The 21,171-nt window shown below is 38.0% G+C and overlaps 2 protein-coding genes across 5 annotated transcripts in view; both read right to left on the bottom strand.

The window, feature by feature from the left end:
- LOC107083959 (copine-3-like) overlaps window positions 1–7,125 on the bottom strand; it is a 19,540-nt gene extending 12,415 nt beyond the window's left edge. For 2 of the 3 annotated variants that reach the window (XM_015373562.1, XM_015373561.1), the window contains exons 1-7: window positions 6,968–7,125; window positions 6,409–6,557; window positions 3,595–3,774; window positions 3,406–3,480; window positions 3,250–3,321; window positions 3,099–3,179; window positions 361–450 (exon numbers count right to left, since the gene is read on the bottom strand). In XM_015373562.1, the coding sequence (XP_015229048.1) occupies window positions 361–450; window positions 3,099–3,179; window positions 3,250–3,321; window positions 3,406–3,480; window positions 3,595–3,774; window positions 6,409–6,540 (630 nt within the window). In that variant the 5' untranslated portion in view covers window positions 6,541–6,557; window positions 6,968–7,125. Of the gene's footprint in view, window positions 1–360; window positions 451–3,098; window positions 3,180–3,249; window positions 3,322–3,405; window positions 3,481–3,594; window positions 3,775–6,408; window positions 6,558–6,696; window positions 6,864–6,967 lie in introns of those variants that run through there. The other variant, XM_015373563.1, reaches the window with a different exon arrangement.
- A 6,588-nt stretch (window positions 7,126–13,713) lies between these two features.
- Window positions 13,714–21,171, bottom strand: part of LOC107083968 (copine-3-like) — a 24,282-nt gene continuing 16,824 nt past the window's right edge. Inside the window, exons 10-17 of one of the 2 annotated variants that reach the window (XM_015373584.1) lie at window positions 20,309–20,368; window positions 20,070–20,203; window positions 17,890–17,944; window positions 17,715–17,766; window positions 17,334–17,467; window positions 16,509–16,745; window positions 16,308–16,422; window positions 14,864–15,002 (exon numbers count right to left, since the gene is read on the bottom strand). In XM_015373584.1, the coding sequence (XP_015229070.1) occupies window positions 16,312–16,422; window positions 16,509–16,745; window positions 17,334–17,467; window positions 17,715–17,766; window positions 17,890–17,944; window positions 20,070–20,203; window positions 20,309–20,368 (783 nt within the window). In that variant the 3' untranslated portion in view covers window positions 14,864–15,002; window positions 16,308–16,311. Of the gene's footprint in view, window positions 15,003–16,307; window positions 16,423–16,508; window positions 16,746–17,333; window positions 17,468–17,714; window positions 17,767–17,889; window positions 17,945–20,069; window positions 20,204–20,308; window positions 20,369–21,171 lie in introns of both variants that reach the window. The other variant, XM_015373583.1, reaches the window with a different exon arrangement.

Here is a 21,171-nt window from a genome sequence, read left to right as displayed (position 1 = left end):
TCAAAAAAGTACTCCAGAGTGTTGTTCAGCATGGGGGTGAGTAGAAAATGAAGGCTAATCATGTTTTGGGTGTACTATTCCTTTAAGGCTTTTTCTTGATGACACCAAGTCCTGATCTGTTAGCACTCCAGGTTAGTTCAATCACTCTCACACCACACGTCAATGGACGCAGGAAGATGAGAACAGATAGAAATCCTGCAGCACATGAAATAACTCACTTGTCCTGCCTCCTTCTTGCTCGCTTCAGAGGTTAAAGAAATACACATCATCAAGAAAGCACTGAACACACAGCGTTAGGCTCTTTGTTTGCTCTGAGATGTTGCAACACCAACACTGTGACTGCTGTGCTTAGATATTTACTTTAATGGGTTTCTCCAGGTCTCCTCCACACAGCGACTGCAGCGGGATTTTAAACGGCTTCCATGTTGGGTTCAAGTTATTCTTCACCACCTGAAAACAAATTTCGGGAAAAATCATCAACACGTTTCTAACTCTAATGAAAGAAGACGTATTTAACTCCCTAGTTTCACAATAACTTCACTATGTTGCTCTTGACCCTTTGAAGGGCACTCAGTGAAATACTTTGAAAAGCCAAATTTCAAGCCAATAGTGTTATTGGAATCCAGGAGAATATGGAAGAAAAAAAGTCTCATTGGAATCTGCGTTTTAAACATTGAATTTTTATCTGGTAAAAATTCACCAGAAAAAAATTCAGCTGCAAATGTGTTGACCTTTTGGTGAACTCAAGCCAAAGCAATCTACACTGGATAGAGTCGAGCAGCTTCTAGCCAATGAGATTAGTTCATTTGGTCACGTGACACAATGGCTGGGCTCAGCGCTGTTCCCGGCTGAATGAGGAATTTTTTTTTTTGTTAAACAGAATTACAAAACGTCAGTTAGCTACTAACAGACAGCTATTAGTGTTTTTCCTCTTATCAGATTGGGTGAAACAACTGAGGCGATCACAGCTAGTACGGCACCCCTGTCTGCCAAGGCTCTTGGTTTGATCCGGAAGAAGCGGCCGGAGGCAAACTTTTTTTCTTCTGCATTTCGGCCAGCGGATCAAACCAAGAGCCTTGGCAGACAGGGGTGCCGTACTAGCTGTGATCGGCTCAGTTGTTTCACCCAGTCTGATAATATAAAATAATATCAAATATATTTCAATATTTTTTTGTTTAAATTATAATCAATTATAAAGTACAGTATATATTTAATGCTGAAGATGTTGTGAATATAGCTAAATATAAAGATCATGGATAGGGGATTATATCCAACTATTTTTTATTAGATGCCCATCCAGTCAGCTGATTGCATCTTTCTTTTAGATTAGATTACATAAGGCCTTTTTTTCCACAAACAAAATAATGGAGGTCCTTTTGTAAGGAGGACCTAGAGAATCACTGAAGGTAAGCAGCTGCCTTCTGTAAATCTAAGCAATTTCTCTGATCTGAGTAAGATTACAATTTCTATCAGAATCTGCTGTCATGTCTCCTGGTTATTTAATACATATAAGTTATGAAGTGTAATTTAAATAGTTTGAATAGGGGATTATATCCAACTATTTTTTATTAGTTGCCCATCCAGTCAGCTGATCTTTTAGATTAGATTAGTTTACATAAGGCCTTTTTTTTTTTTACAAACAAAATTTTTCCTTTTGTAAGGACGACCTAGAGAATCACTGAAAAACAAAACAGACTAAGTTCAAATTTAACATATAAATATTGCAATTTGAAATCCAATTTGAAAAGCATTTTGTAATTGAACATTTTAAATGTAATTATTATAGAGGAACTGGACATTTTCTTTATTGATCAAACATTAAACACTGGAATTTGAAAAGGTATTTTCAAATCCAGTTTTAAATTATTAAAAAAAACAAATTCATTGTAAATACCTTTCCTTATCACACCTTTTAAAAAATGTTATTTTTTATTCCATTTCAATTTTTTTTTTTCAACTTTGATTTTAAAATCCTTTTACAATAGTGAAATAGCTACTTCTCAACTGGTTCCCCTTTCAGAGTCTAAGTGGAAACCGGATGAAACAGAGGAAATTATTGACCAACATAACTTTGCCTGCAATCAAAGTTATGTTGGTGCATAACATGAGAATCAACAATCCATCTTCTCCCGCTCCAGGCTTAACCGTACGAGAAACGACCCAAAAACTATGCTAATGATTGGGTCGGCCAATCATGGTGATATCGTGTCAACAACACTGTAAGGTGGGACATAGCTTCCATAGCTCTGTAAAATCTTATCAGGCAGAATCAATTTCTTCTTTAGAAGTAGAACAGCAAAATGTCTTGATACAATATTGATTGGAAAAGTTGTTTGTGCTTTTTTCCCTCCTGTCTGGCTAAAACCAAATATTAGTAGGTGAGCAGAAGCTGTCGCTTCTCCCAATCGGCTCAGAAAGCTCTGCTGAATGTCCCTCCTAAAACACTTTCAATGCGTCAGTAAATACGCCATTTACAAAGTGTTTCAACCCTGTATGTTTACGGATAATTTTAGCAGTCTGTTGTTTTTCTCCTTTAATAAGGTGTAACAGTTTCTAAACATGAAGTGGTTTGACATTTTACTGTGAAAATTCTGAATAAACATCCGAATAAATGCTTTTATTTTGATGGTCCGGCTGCATCATCTTTGTGAAGTAGTTCACACTTGACAACTCCTTCTCAAACAGTGAATTTTACAGTTTTTTAAAGGGGTTCCCGACCCTTGACCATAAGTTGGTGAATTTTCGGGAACATTAGAATGCTGTTCTGCTAAACCTTCATTTATAACCTTGGTGTCAAGGCAACAGCAATGGTATTTTGCAAGAGAGTGAAGCCTAAACAAAGGCGCTCAATGGAGCACTGCTGCTGCTGTAGATGTGAGGTGTAAGCAGAGCAATTAGGTAATGATGGTTCAGACTGTAAAGTTTTGAAAACTATCAGACGTATCTGGTTTAGTATTAACATATTACAGCAGCAATGAGAACAGAAATACGACTGCTGTAATCAAACGTGCAAAGCTCCTACACACCACACAGTAAGATAAATGTCAACAAGACAAGGAGTGAAAGAGGTTTGTTCAGACGTTGGGGATGAGTTTTACCTCTGTCCTGTGGGCCAGCTGCCACCCGGTTCCTGTTTGTCTGTAAAACTCTAAATAGGGATCTGACTTCCCGAAGAAATCCTACAAAACAAAATGAATAGCAGTGAAATAAGGACCAAAAAGAAGGGATTAAAAACATTTAAAACCTTACTTTGTTATCCAGCTTTCTTGCCTCCACCTCAAGGTTTGCCACCCGGTTGTCTTTAATTTCCTCTGCAATGATCTACGACACAAATGTTGCATAAATGCGTTAAAATAAAGGAATTTAAAAATGAACGTTTTCTCTGTTACTCTCTTTGAACCTCACAGTGATCGTCCCCTTTCCAGCTGGCTTGTTGTTCTTCAGCACCAGCGGTCGGGTCAGTTTATTACTGGAAACAACCTAAACACAGCAGATAGAAAAGAGCTTTTTTACATTTTAGCAACTTAACAAAAAGAACCACTATCAAATCTAAGATTTCATGTGGTTGTTTTGTCCCAGAAGAGGCCGTCTCACCTGACCCAGGGTGCACTCCAGCTCCCCCAGGAAGTCGTCATCACTCAGGTCAACTGTCTTGTTATCGATGTCGTAAATCCCAAACTTCAGCTTCTGGACTATTTCAAAGTAGTAGTCGATGACAAACTTTTTGGCAAACTTTGGATTGAGGCAGTTCTGCACTCTTTCCGTGCGTCCCATCTGTTGGGAAAGATAGGACATAGCCGGGTGACGAAGGGGAAGCGTTGTTAGGCTTAAACAAAGCTATAAGGAACATGTGAATAGATATATACGACGGTGAAATAGCACATGGGAAACTTCACCAAGTGGGCTGTAATAATTAACACAATGATATTACCAGGTAACACAGTTGAATGCACAAATAAGTCACTGGAAAGGAGGAAAAAACGAGCCAGACTCAGTGATTCAAGTGTTGTAGAAACCCCTGCAGCAACAATGAGCTGCTTAGATTGTGACATAGCTGTAGAATTAGCACCAGTTCATTGAGGTTTGCACCCATTTTAATCAGGGCTGAGGTCTGGACTTGGACTAGACCATCTTGCTATTCTGTTGCATATCTGCTGCTCTGTTTGTGATCTTCTGAAGATCTAAATGTGGATAGATTGTTCAGATTATTATACCACCAAATTGGTTCATGGTAAACTTGATGCAAGAAATTGTAAGGATTAGGTTGTGGTTTGAAGACCCAGGAGGCAGGGAGGCAGAGGTGAGTTTCTTGTTGATTTAATGAAATGTAAACAGACAATTGAGGCAGGAATCCAAAAATCAAGCATGCAAAAAGTAAAACAAACCAGAAACCATGGAGACTTCAGAGGAGAACAATCACGACAAGAGAGACACAGTGAGACGGAGTTGGAGGAAGTTAGACGAGGAACCAGCACTGAGGAACTGCACAAAGAGTGTACCGGTATTTATGGGAGACTGAACAAAGAGAAGAATAACGAGCAGATTGGGAGCAGGTGTGAACAGAGCAGACTGGAAAGGAGCTAGGGAAAAAGGAGAACACAAGAGGGCAACAAATAAAAACCTGAAAACGGAAAAATAACCAGAAAACACAACAAAATAAGAATTAAAACTAGAAATCTAGAAAATAAAGTAAAGTAAAACTGAATACTCAAAAGAAAACATAACAGAAAAAATACTGTGACAGAAAGAGATTAGGTAATATAGTGGAACCCCGGCGGAGTTAGCAAACAGGTTGGTAAAAAAATTTGAGATGCCACCGAAAAATCTGTTTGTTAGACATTCAGGGCTTTTTCAGCTAAAAAAGGCGACATGTTGTAAGTTTAAACAAGTTAGTAACATAAGGCAAGAAGCTTGAGAAAAAATAGGAGGACCATGACTCCCAATTACAGGTTAAAATTAACATGTTTTCTTATTGTTTAGACCGACAGAATCAGACTGTAGAGCTTCTACATATCTTGAAATTTTGTTTCTGGCATCATTATATTAGTAAATAGGTTCACAAATCTTTTTAAACACACTGGAAAAAGTATAACCTTGCTCAAACTTAAAAAAGAAATGATGTCCAGATATCACATCTAAAATATTTGACTTCACAGAATCTGAATTTAATCACTTGTTATGACCTGATTATATTATGTTGATGTAAACAATAATACTGCACTTGACACAACTTAAAATCTTTGCCCTGTTTCAAATGATTTTCTGAACATTTTAGCTGATGAACCAAACTAATATATTGACATTGGACCAACCTAATATACTTACTTTTAACTAAATTGTTAAAACAAGAATTAATGTTTGTATAGAAACCAGTTAATTTAAATATAACGAAATTAGATTTTTCACATATCATTTGACTTTACTTCAGAAATAAGTTCCATTTCCCATCTTACAAACTCTATACACCCCAGACAGGTTGCCAGTCCATTGCAGGGCAACACAGGGCTCCTTGTACGTGTATTTAGTTCAGGTTACATCAAACTTGATGTCTCAAAATCCAAAAAGAATGAGTAACAAATCAATCAATAATTTCATCTAGTTTAGAGTAAAAAGCATTAGTTTGAAGGAACAGTTACATGCTACACTTTTTTCAGTGCAGAGCACAGAGAGAAGTTGGGAGAGCTGCAGATTTAAAGTTGAAACAGATTTACTGGGATATGCTACATGCAATAAAATATATCTCCAAGGTTATCAAAAAAGGTACAAGAAAAAAATACGCTATGCTATATTTAAAATGCAGCATTTTCATTATTTTCCGGAAATTGTACTTCTAGGGATGCATAAGATATTATTTTTGGCATCGGAATCGACTTTTATTCATAACTTTTTTCATGCATTGATGTTTTTTTGGCCCTACATATGTAATGCACTAAAAGGCATCTCTTTAACATCTACAAATATAAATATCAGTGCAAAATAGGACAGCATTCAATAAATAGATGTTTGAGCTCATTTCAACTTGACCTCTTTACTTCAGTGTTTTTAAAACTACAGTATCTATACTTCCACTTAAATAACAAATGTTTTTTTCTTTTGACACCACTGTCAAATACTAACCATGTGGAAATACTTGGTGTGCTTTATTTTTCTGAAACTTTGCAGTGGAAACCCATAATTGATATACAGACAGTGATTTCAGCATCAGTTTACACTTTAAGAGAAAGAAAAACCTAATTTAATATTTAAATCTAATGTTAGTTTTAAGAATTTCCTGAAGAAAGTTATGAAAACTTACTGTTTGCAATCACTGATTCGTTTTCTCTGTACTCTCTACAACAATTATTCACAATTTACGATTTTACATCCAAAATATATTATATTACAGTGAGTTCTCTTCACATTACTGACCTCATACCACTGGGAGTCAGAGCTGCTCATCAAAAGGACGCACAGGGGGTCAGATTTGGAGCCGATGTCTCTGTCCAGGAGATTGTCGCAGGACACCGTGAGCTCCACCTTGGTCACACACTGAGCAGCCATGTCTTCCTGTCAGCAAACTGCCACAAAATTACACCAGAAAAAAAAGCGTAGTCAATAAAACTGTCCACATGAAGGAGGACTGTATGTTCTTTCGTCTACTTTAACTTTGGGAGTCGCCCCTGCAGATGCGACACACACCCAGTCCGTTACACCCACCATACAAACCCAGCGTAGATAAAACTGGAAGCTAACGCAGCTAATAATGCGTAAGTTTAAGAAAAACAGCTTTGACGTAAGCGTTGTAGTAGCGTAATAATATAGCTGTTAATTATGGCGGATGAAAAACATATGGAAGCGTACGTATAAAAAAAAAAACAAAGTAAACAAGAGCTAGCAGGTAAACGTGACAATTAGATCTAATAAAAAATAACTTTATATATCACGTCAACTTCCGTGTTTTTTAAAGCAGATTTAAACACGAGCTTACTGTAGGAGACGGAGTAGAACTAGTTGTCTTTAGATTAATCCGCGCTCAAAGTGGTGCGGAGGGATTGTCTTCGCCCAGATTTGATCCAGTGGGTTTCCTGGTGTCTGGAGGTGATCTGCCTCGTTCTTGAAAGAGTCGGGGAGGCGGAGCTGTCACGCGGAACAACGTCACTTATCGATAGCTTTCAGTCATGGCTGCACAGTTTCCATAGGTAGAGGCGTGGAGGCTGAGGCGGGTTTAGACTAAATTTACTAGAGGGAAAGAAAGGGTGGGGCCACGGTTTTTCTTTTTTTTTCATGCAGAAACTAAAAGAAACAGAGAAAGAGCGCATTATTTAGGTTAATAAGAGAGCCATGGTAAGAATTAAAATGATCAGCTTTTCTACCAGTGTATATCAGGGGCGTCATCTGACCCAATGCATTACAGGGGCACAATAAGGCACCAAAAAAAAAAAAAAAAAAAAATGCGAGCAGGCAAAGCGCCGGAGCAAAATTTTTTTGGGCAATTATTTATTTTAGAAAAAGCATGGGCACAGATAATTATGGAAGCCCGTTTTCGCCACTCTGTAAAAAAAAAAAATAAAATAAAATAAAATAACATATTATTAGAAAGCATTGTAATTAAATTGTACAATCTGATTGTTATTTTCTGAATTATTAAATAATTATTAAATAAACCAAATGGAACTGGCCCACTTGTGAACTTAACTGTATATCTCTAATCCACTACTGATGAAGGCACAATTTCATCAACTTCATTAAATATCTGTCAGCAAACATGAACTTGAAAACTGAAAACTTGAAATGTGCAACTGTAAAAGGAAAAACAAAAAAAAAACCTCTACATACATACATACATGTCTGTGTTTCTCATTTCTATTTGAGGAGGTGTGTATATCATGGCCAGAAAGATGGGAGAGCTGTATGTTTATTTTTTTTAACAGCAAACGTTAGCGTCTCGGCTTCATTTTTGCCAAGCTAGAGTTCTCCTCTCTCAACCTCGCTCTGAGGGCGGAAAATTCATTAATTAAAAAATCTGTGCCCCAGGCACCGCAGATCCACAACGGGGCACATGCCCCTGTGAAAAGGGTCTGCCTATGCCGATGATGTATATATCATCCTAAGAAATTACGATACACTGAAAAAATTATCCGATTAAGAAAAACATCCATAAAATAAATCTATTTGCGATGAACTCGAGCAGGTAATAATAATTGAAATGTATTGATCTCACAGTGGAGAAATTCACTCTGTGCACTTAATCCATTCCCTTCGGGAGCAGTGGGCTGCCATTGTGCGGCGCCCAGGTAGCAGTGTGGGGTTAAGGGTCTTGCTCAGGAGCCCAGAGTGCAGGCTGTAGGGATCGAACCAGGTACTTGCAACTTTCTTAGAGGACAAGCGCACGGCTCTAACCACTAAGCCAATGGCCTAAATATCGGTAGGCAGAGACTGCAGTTGCTTAGGAGCCCACAACTGACACCTGGTTGGCCCCCTACACAATTGTAGACTAGGACGACTCTTTGCAGATGAAGTGGAGCGAAAAATTCCGTTCAACAAGCATCTCCCTGAAATCAGTTTTTGGAACTTGGGATGTCTGTAACATGTGGTGATGGTTCCATTTTTCCGCGTGTGATCATAAACTACTGAGAATTGCATAATTGTATCTTCTTGGCTGATTTATGGAACTGTCGCCGTATCCTGAGCCTTTATCACGTGTTGTACTTCATATGGGGCCCACCCAGATAATATTGCTTACAGGCCTATTGTTGTGTTGTTACACTATTGTACTAGGCCATCACTCCCCCCTTAAATGGGATGATTTATCAAAGGAATTATAAGACAGCTCGATATAATGCACTTGAAATAAGGTAATTGAAGGTTTTGTTTTATGTAAATCATCTCAATTCATCGTTAAATTGTGTTTACCTGTTTAAATCAAGGGAAATTACACCTAATTTAAGGAGAAAAAACATTTTTGCAGTGTTTGTTTTCAGAACAGGGGCCAGGATCTGCTCTATAGGGGCCCCTGTTGGCCCTTGTCTAGAACCGCCCATGCGTGAAGGCTGGGCTGCACTCCAATCAGTATTTTTTACAGCACTGCAATAACAAGCAGGGGAAAGGAGTCCATGTTCAATTTGAATGAGTAATCTCCTGTTTTCAATAAAACTTTATATGACTTGGAAAATGCTTGTTCTGATTACAAATATCTTTCTCAATAGGGATTCGCACAAATTGAACCTTTCCATTGTATCATGGAAGAGTCATATAAAGAATGGTGGAAAAAACTGCTCTGGTCCAATTAGTTCAAACCCTTGGGAAGGGTAAAACTATGGCTTTGAACATACAGTCCACATTGTGAAACATGGTGATGGTAGCATCATGCTGTGGGGATGCTTTAAGAAAACATAACTTTTAAACATAATTCTTTGCTTTTATTTAAAACAGTATCCATGTATTCTTTAAGAAGAAACAGTCATCTTGATTAAATCATCATTACCCATCAGACATGGCTATAGGAAGTAACAACTCCTCTTTTCTTTGGACCCGGTTTTGCAGTAGATACATTTCAGCTTTGTTTTGACGATTAAAGGAGTTTGAGCAGCAGAAGTGAAGATCTGCTTCATTAAAAAGCTAACTTTTGTTGGGGGATATCCTCAATCTGAGAACCCTAAAAGGTCGATGGGGTTTTGAAAATTTAAAGCAACACATATTTTTTTTCCTTTATTTGAAAACAAGTCAAAAAAGTCTGATTGGTTTAAAAACTAAAGGCTGCTCAATGAGACCAAAGCTGGGTGTTAATACAGAACAGTGCTGTATCATCAGCATAGAAATGAGCAGTGATGACTTAATGGAATAGTACACCCAAAACATGATTAGCCTTCATGCCGAAAATGAAGGCTACCGGTAATCATGTTTTGGGTGTACTATTCCTTTAAGTCAGCTTTTAAGTACTGAGCTTAGATTTAACCCTTGCTGATCTCATTACCTGCATATTGCAATAAAAATTTAAAGAAATGTTTTTTTTTCTCAATAGTCCTTTAAGTTTATATAATTCAATTCAGTTTATTTATATAGCACCAATTCACAACACGTCATCTCAAGGCACTTTGCAGTTCACCAGATCATACAGTCAAATTAATTCAAAGTTTTCTATCTAAGGAAAACCAGTTGATTGCATCGACTCATTGACTCTTCAGCAACCCCTCATACTAAGCATGCTTGTAGCGACAGTGGAGAGGAAAAACTCCCTTTTAACAGGAAGAAACCTCCAGCAAAACCAGGCTCAGCGTGAGCGGCCATCTGCTGAGGCCGACTGGGGTTCAAGGAGACAGAAGCAGAGATACAAAAAGAAACTGTAAACAACTGTAAAACTCTATAACCACAAATGAGTTGCCTGAGATAAAACTTTAAATTAATTACTAATTCAAGGCTTAATCCCATTCAAAAAACATTTTGTCCGGAGAATGACAATGTAGAGAAACGTCCAAGTCGAGCTAAGACTGAAGATTTAATTTTATTATGGATTTCATGAAAAAAAGATTGCTAAAAACAAAACAAAGAAAATGTATACAAAAAATACAACATAATGACTTAACATAGTGACTCAGAAAAATCTGTCAGGTCAGGTTATCCCACCAGGAAGAGTTAGTTACTTAAGAGGTTACTTGTTACAAACATGCTTCAGTTACTATATGAGGAAATTTAAGTTTTCATCACCATTTTTAAAGCAATCTTTAAAATCGATACTTTCTAGATGTGAATTACCCCCCTTGTCAAAACGTTAATCTCTGTATTGACGTTCAGCATAGACATTAAATATTAGATTTTTCCACATTATTCATGACAGTATGTCTATACTTCTGCAATATAAGAGTTTATTATAAGACTGTTAACTTTGTTTTTCTCATTGCCTGTCTTATAATCAATGTTAAAAGAGCAGGAAATAGGTGATAAAGAAAGCTAAATGTTGTATTATTTGTTGTTGTTTTTTAATTATTTCTTTAGTTCTTTTTTCCAAAATAAAAAAAAACAGAAAAAGAACTACATGTAGTTAATGTTTCCATAATCTAAATCTTTTTAAATCTTTCCCATATATAATCTATCTTTAAAATAATTATAGTAACATTATATTATAATCTATTTATCTGATCATGTTGATTTCTTTAATCTTTTCATAGCATAGAGCAACAAAATCCAGACAGAATAAAAACATATAACATAGATGTATTACATAAGGCAATACATGTAAACAAATTAATGAGTCAAAAATAAATTTTAACATACCGGTACAAAATTACATGCAAGGATTACTCGAAGCAAACTTAAACATTTAAGACAAAGTGAACAAATTTGTTTTTAGTGTGTAAACAAACATATGGATCAGGTCTCATTAAGCAAATGGTGAATCAGCCGTCCAATGGAAGCACCACAGGGTCAGCTAAATAAAACAACTCGATTTCAGTACAAATGATCATTAACTGTTACATATGCATCGGTTCATTCTGTAAACATTTGACCAAGCTGCTCGCTTTCAGCTTCAAATCTATTTACATTTTCTGGGACAACACAACGTATAAAAGCCGACAAAGAGGTGACTGCAGTAAAAAGGGCATCTGGAGGAAATACAAAAAAAGACACAAGTGAAACACTTTAAGGAGTTTATATGTACATCTGGCTTTAGACGTGACAGACTAATCAGAGGGCTGTTTTTAGCTGCCTCAGTTCTTAGAATATAAATGTACTAAAACATTTATAAAAAAAATAATAATGAATCTGGCACTTGAGTAAGATGAAGGTAAGCCCTATAGTTTTGCCTAAAATATCATAACCTATAGGCCTCAGTGTGGCCATAATGTTGATTTTAGTGTTCAGTACCAATTATTTTGGTGTCCAAATTCTATATTCGGGCTATTTAGGTTTAAAATATTTCACTCAGATATAAAGTTAAAAGTCATGACTGACGCAGAGCAGAATAATCCGTTTATATTTCTTTGACAAGTCTGGCTCAGCGGAAACGTAGTAAAACAGGTCACTGATTTATCTATTTCATCTTTATAGAGAAAAAAAGACTGCACCAGAATGAGATTTAAAAAACACAATTTAAAGATCTTTGTATTTAAAAACAAGTGACATGATGAAAAAAATAATAAAAAAAATGGGTAGTACGTTTTGTCCAACACTTCCTGATCGAAGTTATAAATGTTATTTATCAGTTTGTTAATGACCTCCCTATCAGCAGAGTAGCGCTATTTAACAATTAAACAAACAGGCATCACATAAACTACTCCTAAATAAATCCTGTTGTATTTTCAGGGTTTGGCAGCGGTGTATTTTTTTTGACTAGCATATTCAGTGGTTACAACCCAGAAACTTATGGGTTACAAACCTAAAGGTAGTGGTGTCTTTAATAAAATATAGACATTCTTTTTTTAATGTTAGTTTAGTTTGATGGGTTTTTTTTTATGTAAACTAGAATAATTTAGCATATTCTATTAAAATATTAAGTTGGTTGGTTTCACCTTCACTTGTGTGCGATATGATGAGCTTTCAGACATCACTGTTTACTTCCTCAAATGGCTAAAACATATTTTTAAGGATTTTAATCTCTGTCCCTGCTACTTCCAGTATGATCCCTGATGTTGTTAAACTTATGTTGTAAATCATTAAGTAAAAACAGTCCCTTCCATGACCTGTTGGTTTGCTGAAATTTTAACGCTAAAAGAATTGGCGAAGACTCCTGAACAGGTATAGAAACATCTTCAAAAAAAATGGAGTGATAGTCTGCTTACTTTTGATGTAAACCTGTTTGGCATTTTAAACCGTCTCAAAGCTCCTCTTGTTTTCCAAAAAACAATGGAGAAAACGAATGTTAAACAGTTGAATCCTTGGTTGGGCACTGGTGGTTCTGTGGAGGTTTTCCAGGTTGGTTTTAAGCATTTAGCAAATGACTCTGGAAGCGCTGGGATTCTTAACGTAGAGTTTGAGTTGGTGAACCACACTTTTCTCCATTTATATCTGTGATATGGACAATAAGGCTGGGATAGAAGGTGTAGAAGTGGATTGGCTTTGTTCCTATCTGAGAGAAGGAACTTTGTGTTAACGTTAATAAAAATCTGCTGTCCACCTCAGCCCATCTTTCTTGTGAGGTTCCTCTGAGCAGTTTTCTGTCCTTGTCTTTTATCTTTGTACTTGCTATCTTTTGGAGTGTATTTTCAACAAAATGTAACTTATAGTATAAAAGAGTGCCACCTTGCCCTGCCTCTGACATCCACATGCTCCATATAAAGCTGCTGTGAAGAGGTTAAGAATGGGAAGGCTCTACATTTTGGGAGTGTAAGCAAAATTGTAATTTTCTTTAGGTTTAACAGCATGTCACACAACCTGCCTGGTTGCCTTGAGTTAACTTTAAAGAATTATGTAATAAAATCTATCTTTTCTCCCTGTGGATGACATCATTCATTTCAATATGGTGGCTTATACATCCTAAATAGTCTTTTATCAAACAAACTTGGAAGAAATTGGGGTTTTTCAGTCGAGGCTCCCAAACATTCCTTTTATATATTAGACATGCAGCTTTGCTCCATTTTTCAGTCTCTATTAAAAGCAGTTGCCATGCTCTTTTTATTGTCTCTGTTCTTTTTCATATGTATTCAGTATTCTAACATTTATTTAATATCTGGGTTCTATATATATATATATATATATATATATATATATTTTTTTTTTTTTAGACGCACCGACCCAGTTTTATCCTGAACTGATCCGATACCAATACCTGGGCTGAGCATATCGACCAATATCCAATTCAATTGTTGAGTTAAGTTATATTATTTGTTAACAAATAAGCAGCAAACAGAAAGGTCAGTTCCATGTAAAATGCACATGATTGGATCACGGATAGCTGATATCAAATCAACAATATCTGATCCAGCTAATCAGTCCACACCAGAGCCGATTTCCTATCCATCTAGCTATTCAATATCGGAGCCGATATCCGATCAAGCTAATCAGTTACTATCGGAGCCGATACCCGATGGATCTAATTAGTCAATATCAGAGCGGAAACTAGATCGATCTAATTAGTCAATATCGGAGCCAATACTAGATCAATCTAATAAGTCAATATCGGAGACAATACCCGATGGATCTAATTAGTCGATATCGGAGACGATACCCGATGGATCTAATTAGTCGATATCGGAGGCGATACCCGATGGATCTAATTAGTCGATATCGGAGACGATACCCGATGGATCTAATTAGTCGATATCGGAGGCGATACCCGATGGATCTAATTAGTCGATATCGGAGCGAATACCGGATCGATCTAACCAGTCAATATCGCAGGCGATATCTATTCCAGCTAGTTAGTCAATATCAGATCAGATATCTGATCCAGGTATCGGACCGGTGCATCTCTACTTTTTAAAATTGTATTTTTACACAGCACCTTGGGTAATTGTGCTACATTTAGATTGTATATGGATCTTTGGTGGTAACTATGGAAATTGGATGTATGCGAGGTAGAAATATTAGAAAACAACCTCACTGTGTAGGAAAGACATAAAACGACATGGATTGATGATCTGACACAGGCAACATAGAAAAAAGCTGTATATGCTGGTTAATTTACCAGATCGGAATTACTGAAAGACTGTCTTATAATATTCATTTAGACCTCACATATAATATGTAATACATCATATTAATAAAACTTAACCTGTTAAATGTGAGCATTGTATAAAACGTGCTGTTTAGTATTAAAATAACTAAACTAACTTGTCCTTCGAATTGCGCAGCACATGCTAGAAAGACTGGAACATCTTACAAAGGGGTTTTAAAGTTCAAGGGTCATGGCGTTTGTAGAAGGAAAAGGTTGGTGCTCAGTGTGCATCAGCTGGGGGCGCTGATGCCACGTCGTTATAGGTAGGAGGAAGGTCGCCGCAAGGCGGGCTCAGACTCATCGTTTTGAAGAAGCCCGCCACCTGACCTGGGACTTCTGCCAAGACACTCTGAGCAAGAGCTTCCCGAGGAGACTGAAAAGAGAGGAAAAAGGTATGGTTACATTGCAGGGTGAATAAATATGCAAACTTAATATCAGTGGCGGCCGGCCAATAGAGTGCGTTAGGGTGCTGCCCCACCCACCCACCCACCCAAGGACCCTCATTAAGACATAAGAAAATAAAAAAAAAATTGTTATGATTTAATTTTAAATTAAATCTTTAATATTTTGATATAAATTTGTTAGATGTGCAAGATAAATATTTAATCTTTAATGACTAGTAAAGCGTCAGTCCATTTTTTGCCAGGTTGGTGACATATTTCTGCCCTAGGGGGAACAATAGGTGCCCATTGACTCTTGTTAAAAGTTGTACATGCGCAGTAGCTCCTCTGCAATACAAAGGCATAGGACAGCTCTGGGTGCAGGAGAGCTGTGCCTCGAGGTGACAGGAAGTTTATTTGCTCACAACCTTCCGCCACAGTGCAGACTTTTTGCATGTGATTGAAAGGTCGAGTTGCGGGAGTTGGAGACGCATTGGAGAGAGAGAGAGAGAGATAAATGGCACCAGAAACCTCCCTATCAAGGACCTGGTTTAGCAAGAAGGCTGGGCTAACTGCATGTAGCGAGGCTAACACTTTATTCTGCTTTCCCTGCCTCCTTTTTCAAACGTCAAGATCTGACCCAGAATGGATAAAGACAGGACTGATTTAAAGTTGCCTAGTAAACTAGCCCAAACCGCCAGCTGCAAAAATTATTCTTGGCTGCGAGTGGTCTAGCCTCGATCAATGCCCCAGGCCCTAGAACTGGCGGGCCAATCACAATGTAGAGATGTGTTCTGAATTTCTGGATGCAAAGCAGGCGGGCGGGTTTTGAGGGTGTGATGACAAAGTTGCGCAACGCTGGAGAAAGCACAACAAGGAAGATGGCAACAACTATTGAACAGTTCTCGTTTGAGATAGCCACGTTTTTAAAAAGTTATATCTAAGAAAATTTTCTTTATTTTGGTAAAGGCAAAAAAATCTAGACACCATAACTGACAAAAATTCTAATTTAATATCGGACAAAAAAAAAAGTGTCTTTTTACACGCCGTGGGAGAATGTCTGGTTTCAACCGTAATAGCTATAATAAAATATCAAACATGGTTTCAGAGAACTGGAAAGCCTGCGATTGATAAACCAGCTCATTTAAAATGATCTCTGCTAATGAAGTCAGGCAGGCGTAAGGACTGTCGCATGATCAGGCATGAGGTGGACATATGATAAAGATGGCTGCCTAGAAGCATGCTGCTGTGGAGAAATTCAGAGGAGAAAGGAGGAGAAGAGGTTGGGAAGGTCGTACATGTCTAGGGAGGACAGGGCTCGCTGGGGGGCTTCAGCTCAAACATAGTGAAGAAGGAGGCCACTTGGTCAGGCAACTCTGCCAGAACGCTTTGTGCGAGTGCTGCAGTGCCTGCCTGAAATAAGATGTGCGACACTTAAACATGAACATGACGCCGAGCGAGCACGTGTGCAACCTTTGTCTCCACGTGTAAAAGCTTACATTCTGGAACTGCCTGAACGGCACAAACTGCACGATGTCCCTCATGGCGGCTTCGCCTGTGGCCGAGCGGAGGTTCCCATCGTCTCCATCCAGGAACTCCATGGCGGTGAAGTCAGCCCCTCCCACCCCGACGATGATGATAGACATTGGCAGCCGGGAGGCGTTGACGATGGCTTTCCGCGTCTCGTCCATGTCGGTGATGACTCCATCGGTGATGATCAGCAGGACGAAGTATTGCTGCAGGATGAAGGAGATGTCACAGAGGATCCAGGGAGTTTATTTCCTCACATTACCGGGTTCCATAGAGTAGCCTGGTCAGTTAGACCGACTTACACAGAACGTAAGTCAAGTCTGGTAAGCCTCTATAAACCGACCAATCACAGCGTAGGTGGCGAGCCAATAATACAACTGTTCAAAGATGTGTTATTGATGCCCCTTATTATGTCCAAAAAGAGAGTTTTATATCATATATATTCAACATCCGGCTACTGTAAAAGGGTTTTTGTGTCACATCTGTACTGATCTGGTTCTAAACTGTTTCCTCTGACTCTGTTGGTCCCGCCTTCGAAATCAGGCTGTAATTGCCCTTTACAGAAATAATATACCATGTAAATGGCATAAATTTACCTGTCTGGTTTGGCTATCAGTAGAGAGCATTAATGTTCATCAAATTTCTAAGTTTTCCAAGAAAATGGTTTTATTTAGTTAGAAAATAACCCAAAAACCATGAATCTGTTGAGCTATCGCCTAAAATCTCCCAAACATGAAGTTTAAAATTACAGCTTTTATGTTATAACAATGGCGGGTATCTTGTTTGCAACTCACAGAGGCGGTTTGCTGCTGTAAGGCTGCTCGGCCAAATTGGGCGACGTGGTTGATGATTGGAGAGAAGTTGGTTGGACCATAAAGCTTCACCTGAGGCAGACACTGCTGATAGGCATCGACCACCCCTTCTATGCCTACAAAAATAGATACAACACAAACACAATGACTCCCATAAACAATCTGGATACTGGAACATATTGACCAAAACATGTAACGGACATTTTACACAAAACTTTAACTACCAGTCAGATTTTAAGACATGTTTCTATCTTTTCTTTATTATTTCTATAAACTGGTCATCAAATGATATCGCAGTGACTCTATGAAGACTTCTCCAGCCTCTCTTAATGTTGCTAAACAAGGACAAGATGCTAGCATTACCTGCACAGAATGGATTTGAAGGGTTGAAGTTGATTGGAAACTCGTGGCTGACCTGCAGACACCAACATTGGATCATTCAAATGTGAAAGGAATGCATGGGAATAAGAAACGTCGATCCAGGGCGAGTTTTATGTCATCATCAAATCATCTGGTAAAGAACACCTTGAACAGTTACCTGCCAACTTGGAGGGAGCTGGGCACCAAAACCAAAGGCAGGGAACATCTTGTCACTGTGGGAAGGAAGTTAGATTATCAATGCAGGTACATCCATAATGCTAGGACCAGGTCTGACCGTGTTTTTGCCTTCGGGAATGCCTGACTTCCCTGTAGCACATGCCAAACAAGATGGAGGAAACGTTTCCTCAGATGTGATGGACCAAACCGGCATAACAGCATCATGCCGCAGTTAATGTTTGCTGGATATCCTTGAAGTGAATCCAGTCAATTAATGAAATTCTGTCTATTTATATAGCGCCAATTCACGTCTCAACGCACAGATCTGTTTAATTTTTTTGCTAAACTGACATTTCTAAACTTTCTATTCCTTTTTAAAATAAAGTAAAATGCAGGTATATTACAAATTGGTGACAACATTTATAATGTTCAACAACATAAACCGTTATGAACCTGTTATAACCAAAACAAGCGCTTGACAAAGGAGTGAGTAATGTCTAACGGATACTATTTGAAAAGTGTAGGAAGTGTTATAGCACCACAATCAAGTGAATTTACCAATAAAAGTGACATAATTCAGGAAGTCAAACAGTTGGCACTGCTTCAGCGCTGTGTGGAAAGTAGGCAGTTATCAGGTACAGCGGATGTGTAATTCCGTTTAGTGTAAGTTTGAGATTGCCTTCATTGATCATTAACATGGTGAAATATTGCGTTTTTGTGGTCTGCACAAACTCTATTGAATGATGCTGCAAAAGCAGCGGATGTTCTACTGCTGGTTCCAGTAATGGTGTTTTTTTTTAATGCTCACCACCCAAGATTTTGCAATATGATTTGTTCCCTAGCTCTAAAACAAAAATCACCTCTCAAAATCTCTCTGAATGATTCCACTGATTTGGAAAAAATAGCAGAATGCTAATGGAATAAACTATTAAAGGTGAAACTTTCCTCTAACCCAGCCGTCCCCAACCACCGGGCATTTGATACCGGGCCGCACAGAAAAAAATATATATATATATATATATATATATATATATATATATATATATATATATATATATATATATAAAATTTATTGACGATCAGGGTCTGATTGATGCTTTATTTTGAAAAATATAAAAAATTGCGGTATTCTCTCCCAGTTACATCAGTCGGTGCATCTGTGCCTCTTGACACAGGTTAATTCAGTTCAAGACGCATCCTATCTATAACATCCTATCTTTGTGAAGCGGGATTTTCTGTGGTTACAGCGACCAAAACAAAGCTACGGAGCAGACTGGACATCAGGAGCACACTTTGTCTGTCATTTTCTCCGATTGCGCCTAGATGGGACCGGCTTGTTGTTTTATTTTTATGCTGTTTGTATTTGATTTTATGCCAGTAGTATCATTTTACTTGATCGTATTTCCCCCACCCCCCCGGCCAGTCCGTGAATATATTGTCTGACATATAGCGATCCGTGGTGCAAAAAAGGTTGGGGACCGTTGCTCTAACCCACTAACTCTCACTGATTTCTCCTCAGTCATACATTTTTTATTTAGAGGAGAAAAGTGAGGACGAAGTTGCTCTGGAAGAGGACGCCAGGGCGGCAGAAGCTTGGTTTGGTGTAGAAGGCTTACAGCCGTACATGTTTGAGCCCTTGCCTCGCAACGCTGCAGTTCTGTTAGCTCTTTCTTATTTCAACCGTTGCTTATATTAGCTGCAACATATGACAAGATGACAGTTGATATAAGATTGGCCAAATTTAGGTGTACAGGCTGACGTATAACTAACTGGCCTGCATAAGATAACGGGAAAAAAACACAGATTTTCAGTCATAGATTTTAGAAAATTTTGGGACAATGTCGTCTGATAAAGGGTACATTTATATAAATGTTTAAGCCAGAATGATTTGACATTTAAATATGATTTCCCTACGACTTTAACATGGATCACATAAGACCGCTCAATTCAAGCTTGAATAAACAAGGGAGTCGTAGCAGCAAGTTATGCGCTTCTACAAGCTTTCAAACCCGAGGGAGAGGTGAGGTTTTCTGCCATAGCTATCACAATAGCTTAGGGTTTGTTAAATTAATTCAATTGACAGTTTGCTCCTTATGAGATTACTGTACCTGTTGTGTCTTTTTATGTCAAATCTGAGTAGGTTTTCCTAAATAGAAGCCATATTTAACGTCTTTAACCTACCTATCATAGTCCTGGATGACGTTACCAACAGCCCAGATGGCTGCCAGATACTCATTGTAGCCCTGAGGGTTGATGTAGTGTAGGGACTGGGGTGACTTGGGATCCCCATTAGAGCCCGTGAAATCGATAGCAATCTGCCCCAAACACAGAAAACGTCATCATTACAAGGACCTTCAACAAACCAGGAAAAACACTTGAGACATTTCTGTCTGGATAGATTTCAATAGAGAAGTACTTACTGTGAAGTTGATCTGACAGCCGCCCATGATATAATCCAGAAATGTGTACTCCTTCAAAATCTATAGAAAATAAGGAGAGACTTATTTTTTTACTTAAGACTTCCATGCTCACATTTCCAGGAAGGGAAGAAAAGGAAAGAAAGCAAGAAAGAGCCATGGGAAAGGAGGGAAACCAGGAGGAAGAGAGGAAAGGACACGATGTAGGAGACAAAAAAGGATTTAAGAAAAAAAAGGTCAGATTTTTAGTTATAAATAAGGAAATAAAGTCGCAAAACAGACACATAAACAGACCTGAAAAATACTGAACTCATCTTTTAAACTGTTAGATAAGGATCTCTGAAAATCTAAATCTCTACAACTACTGAAAGTAGGGGCCGTTATAATGCTGCATAATGATGAAGTGTAAGCTACCACATAAAAAAATGGACTTTTATTTGTTTCTAGTCATTTTCAAAGCTTGTATGAAGAGTAGATAAGTAACTAAAACTAAGTAAAGGGAGAACAGGAGGCCAGACATCCCCAGTGAGGTTTTCTATGACCACATCCCAGTCATTCTTAATTCAGAAGAATAATATCATTAATGAGAAGGAAGAAAAACAGTATTAGTTTATAGGCGGAGTGAGAAGGTTTAGTTTACGTGTATTTCTTTCTTAGGAGACTCTGATCTCCACCTTAAATAATAATAAACCAGACACTGCTAGCCTTCAGAGAGGAGCTGGGTCTATGCTATATATAGACACCTTGAACGTTACTGTTTACTTCCTGAAGTTTTGTGCAGGTGTACAACGCTGGAGGGAAGCGTTTAAAGCAAAGTTTAGTTTGAAAAGAATGTGCAGGAAGGATTGAAAAGCATTTTAACACGG

This window comes from Cyprinodon variegatus, unplaced genomic scaffold, assembly GCF_000732505.1.
Source record: "Cyprinodon variegatus isolate N-32 unplaced genomic scaffold, C_variegatus-1.0 Scaffold88, whole genome shotgun sequence".
NCBI lineage: Eukaryota > Metazoa > Chordata > Actinopteri > Cyprinodontiformes > Cyprinodontidae > Cyprinodon > Cyprinodon variegatus.
This window is presented reverse-complemented; position numbering and strand designations above follow the sequence as displayed.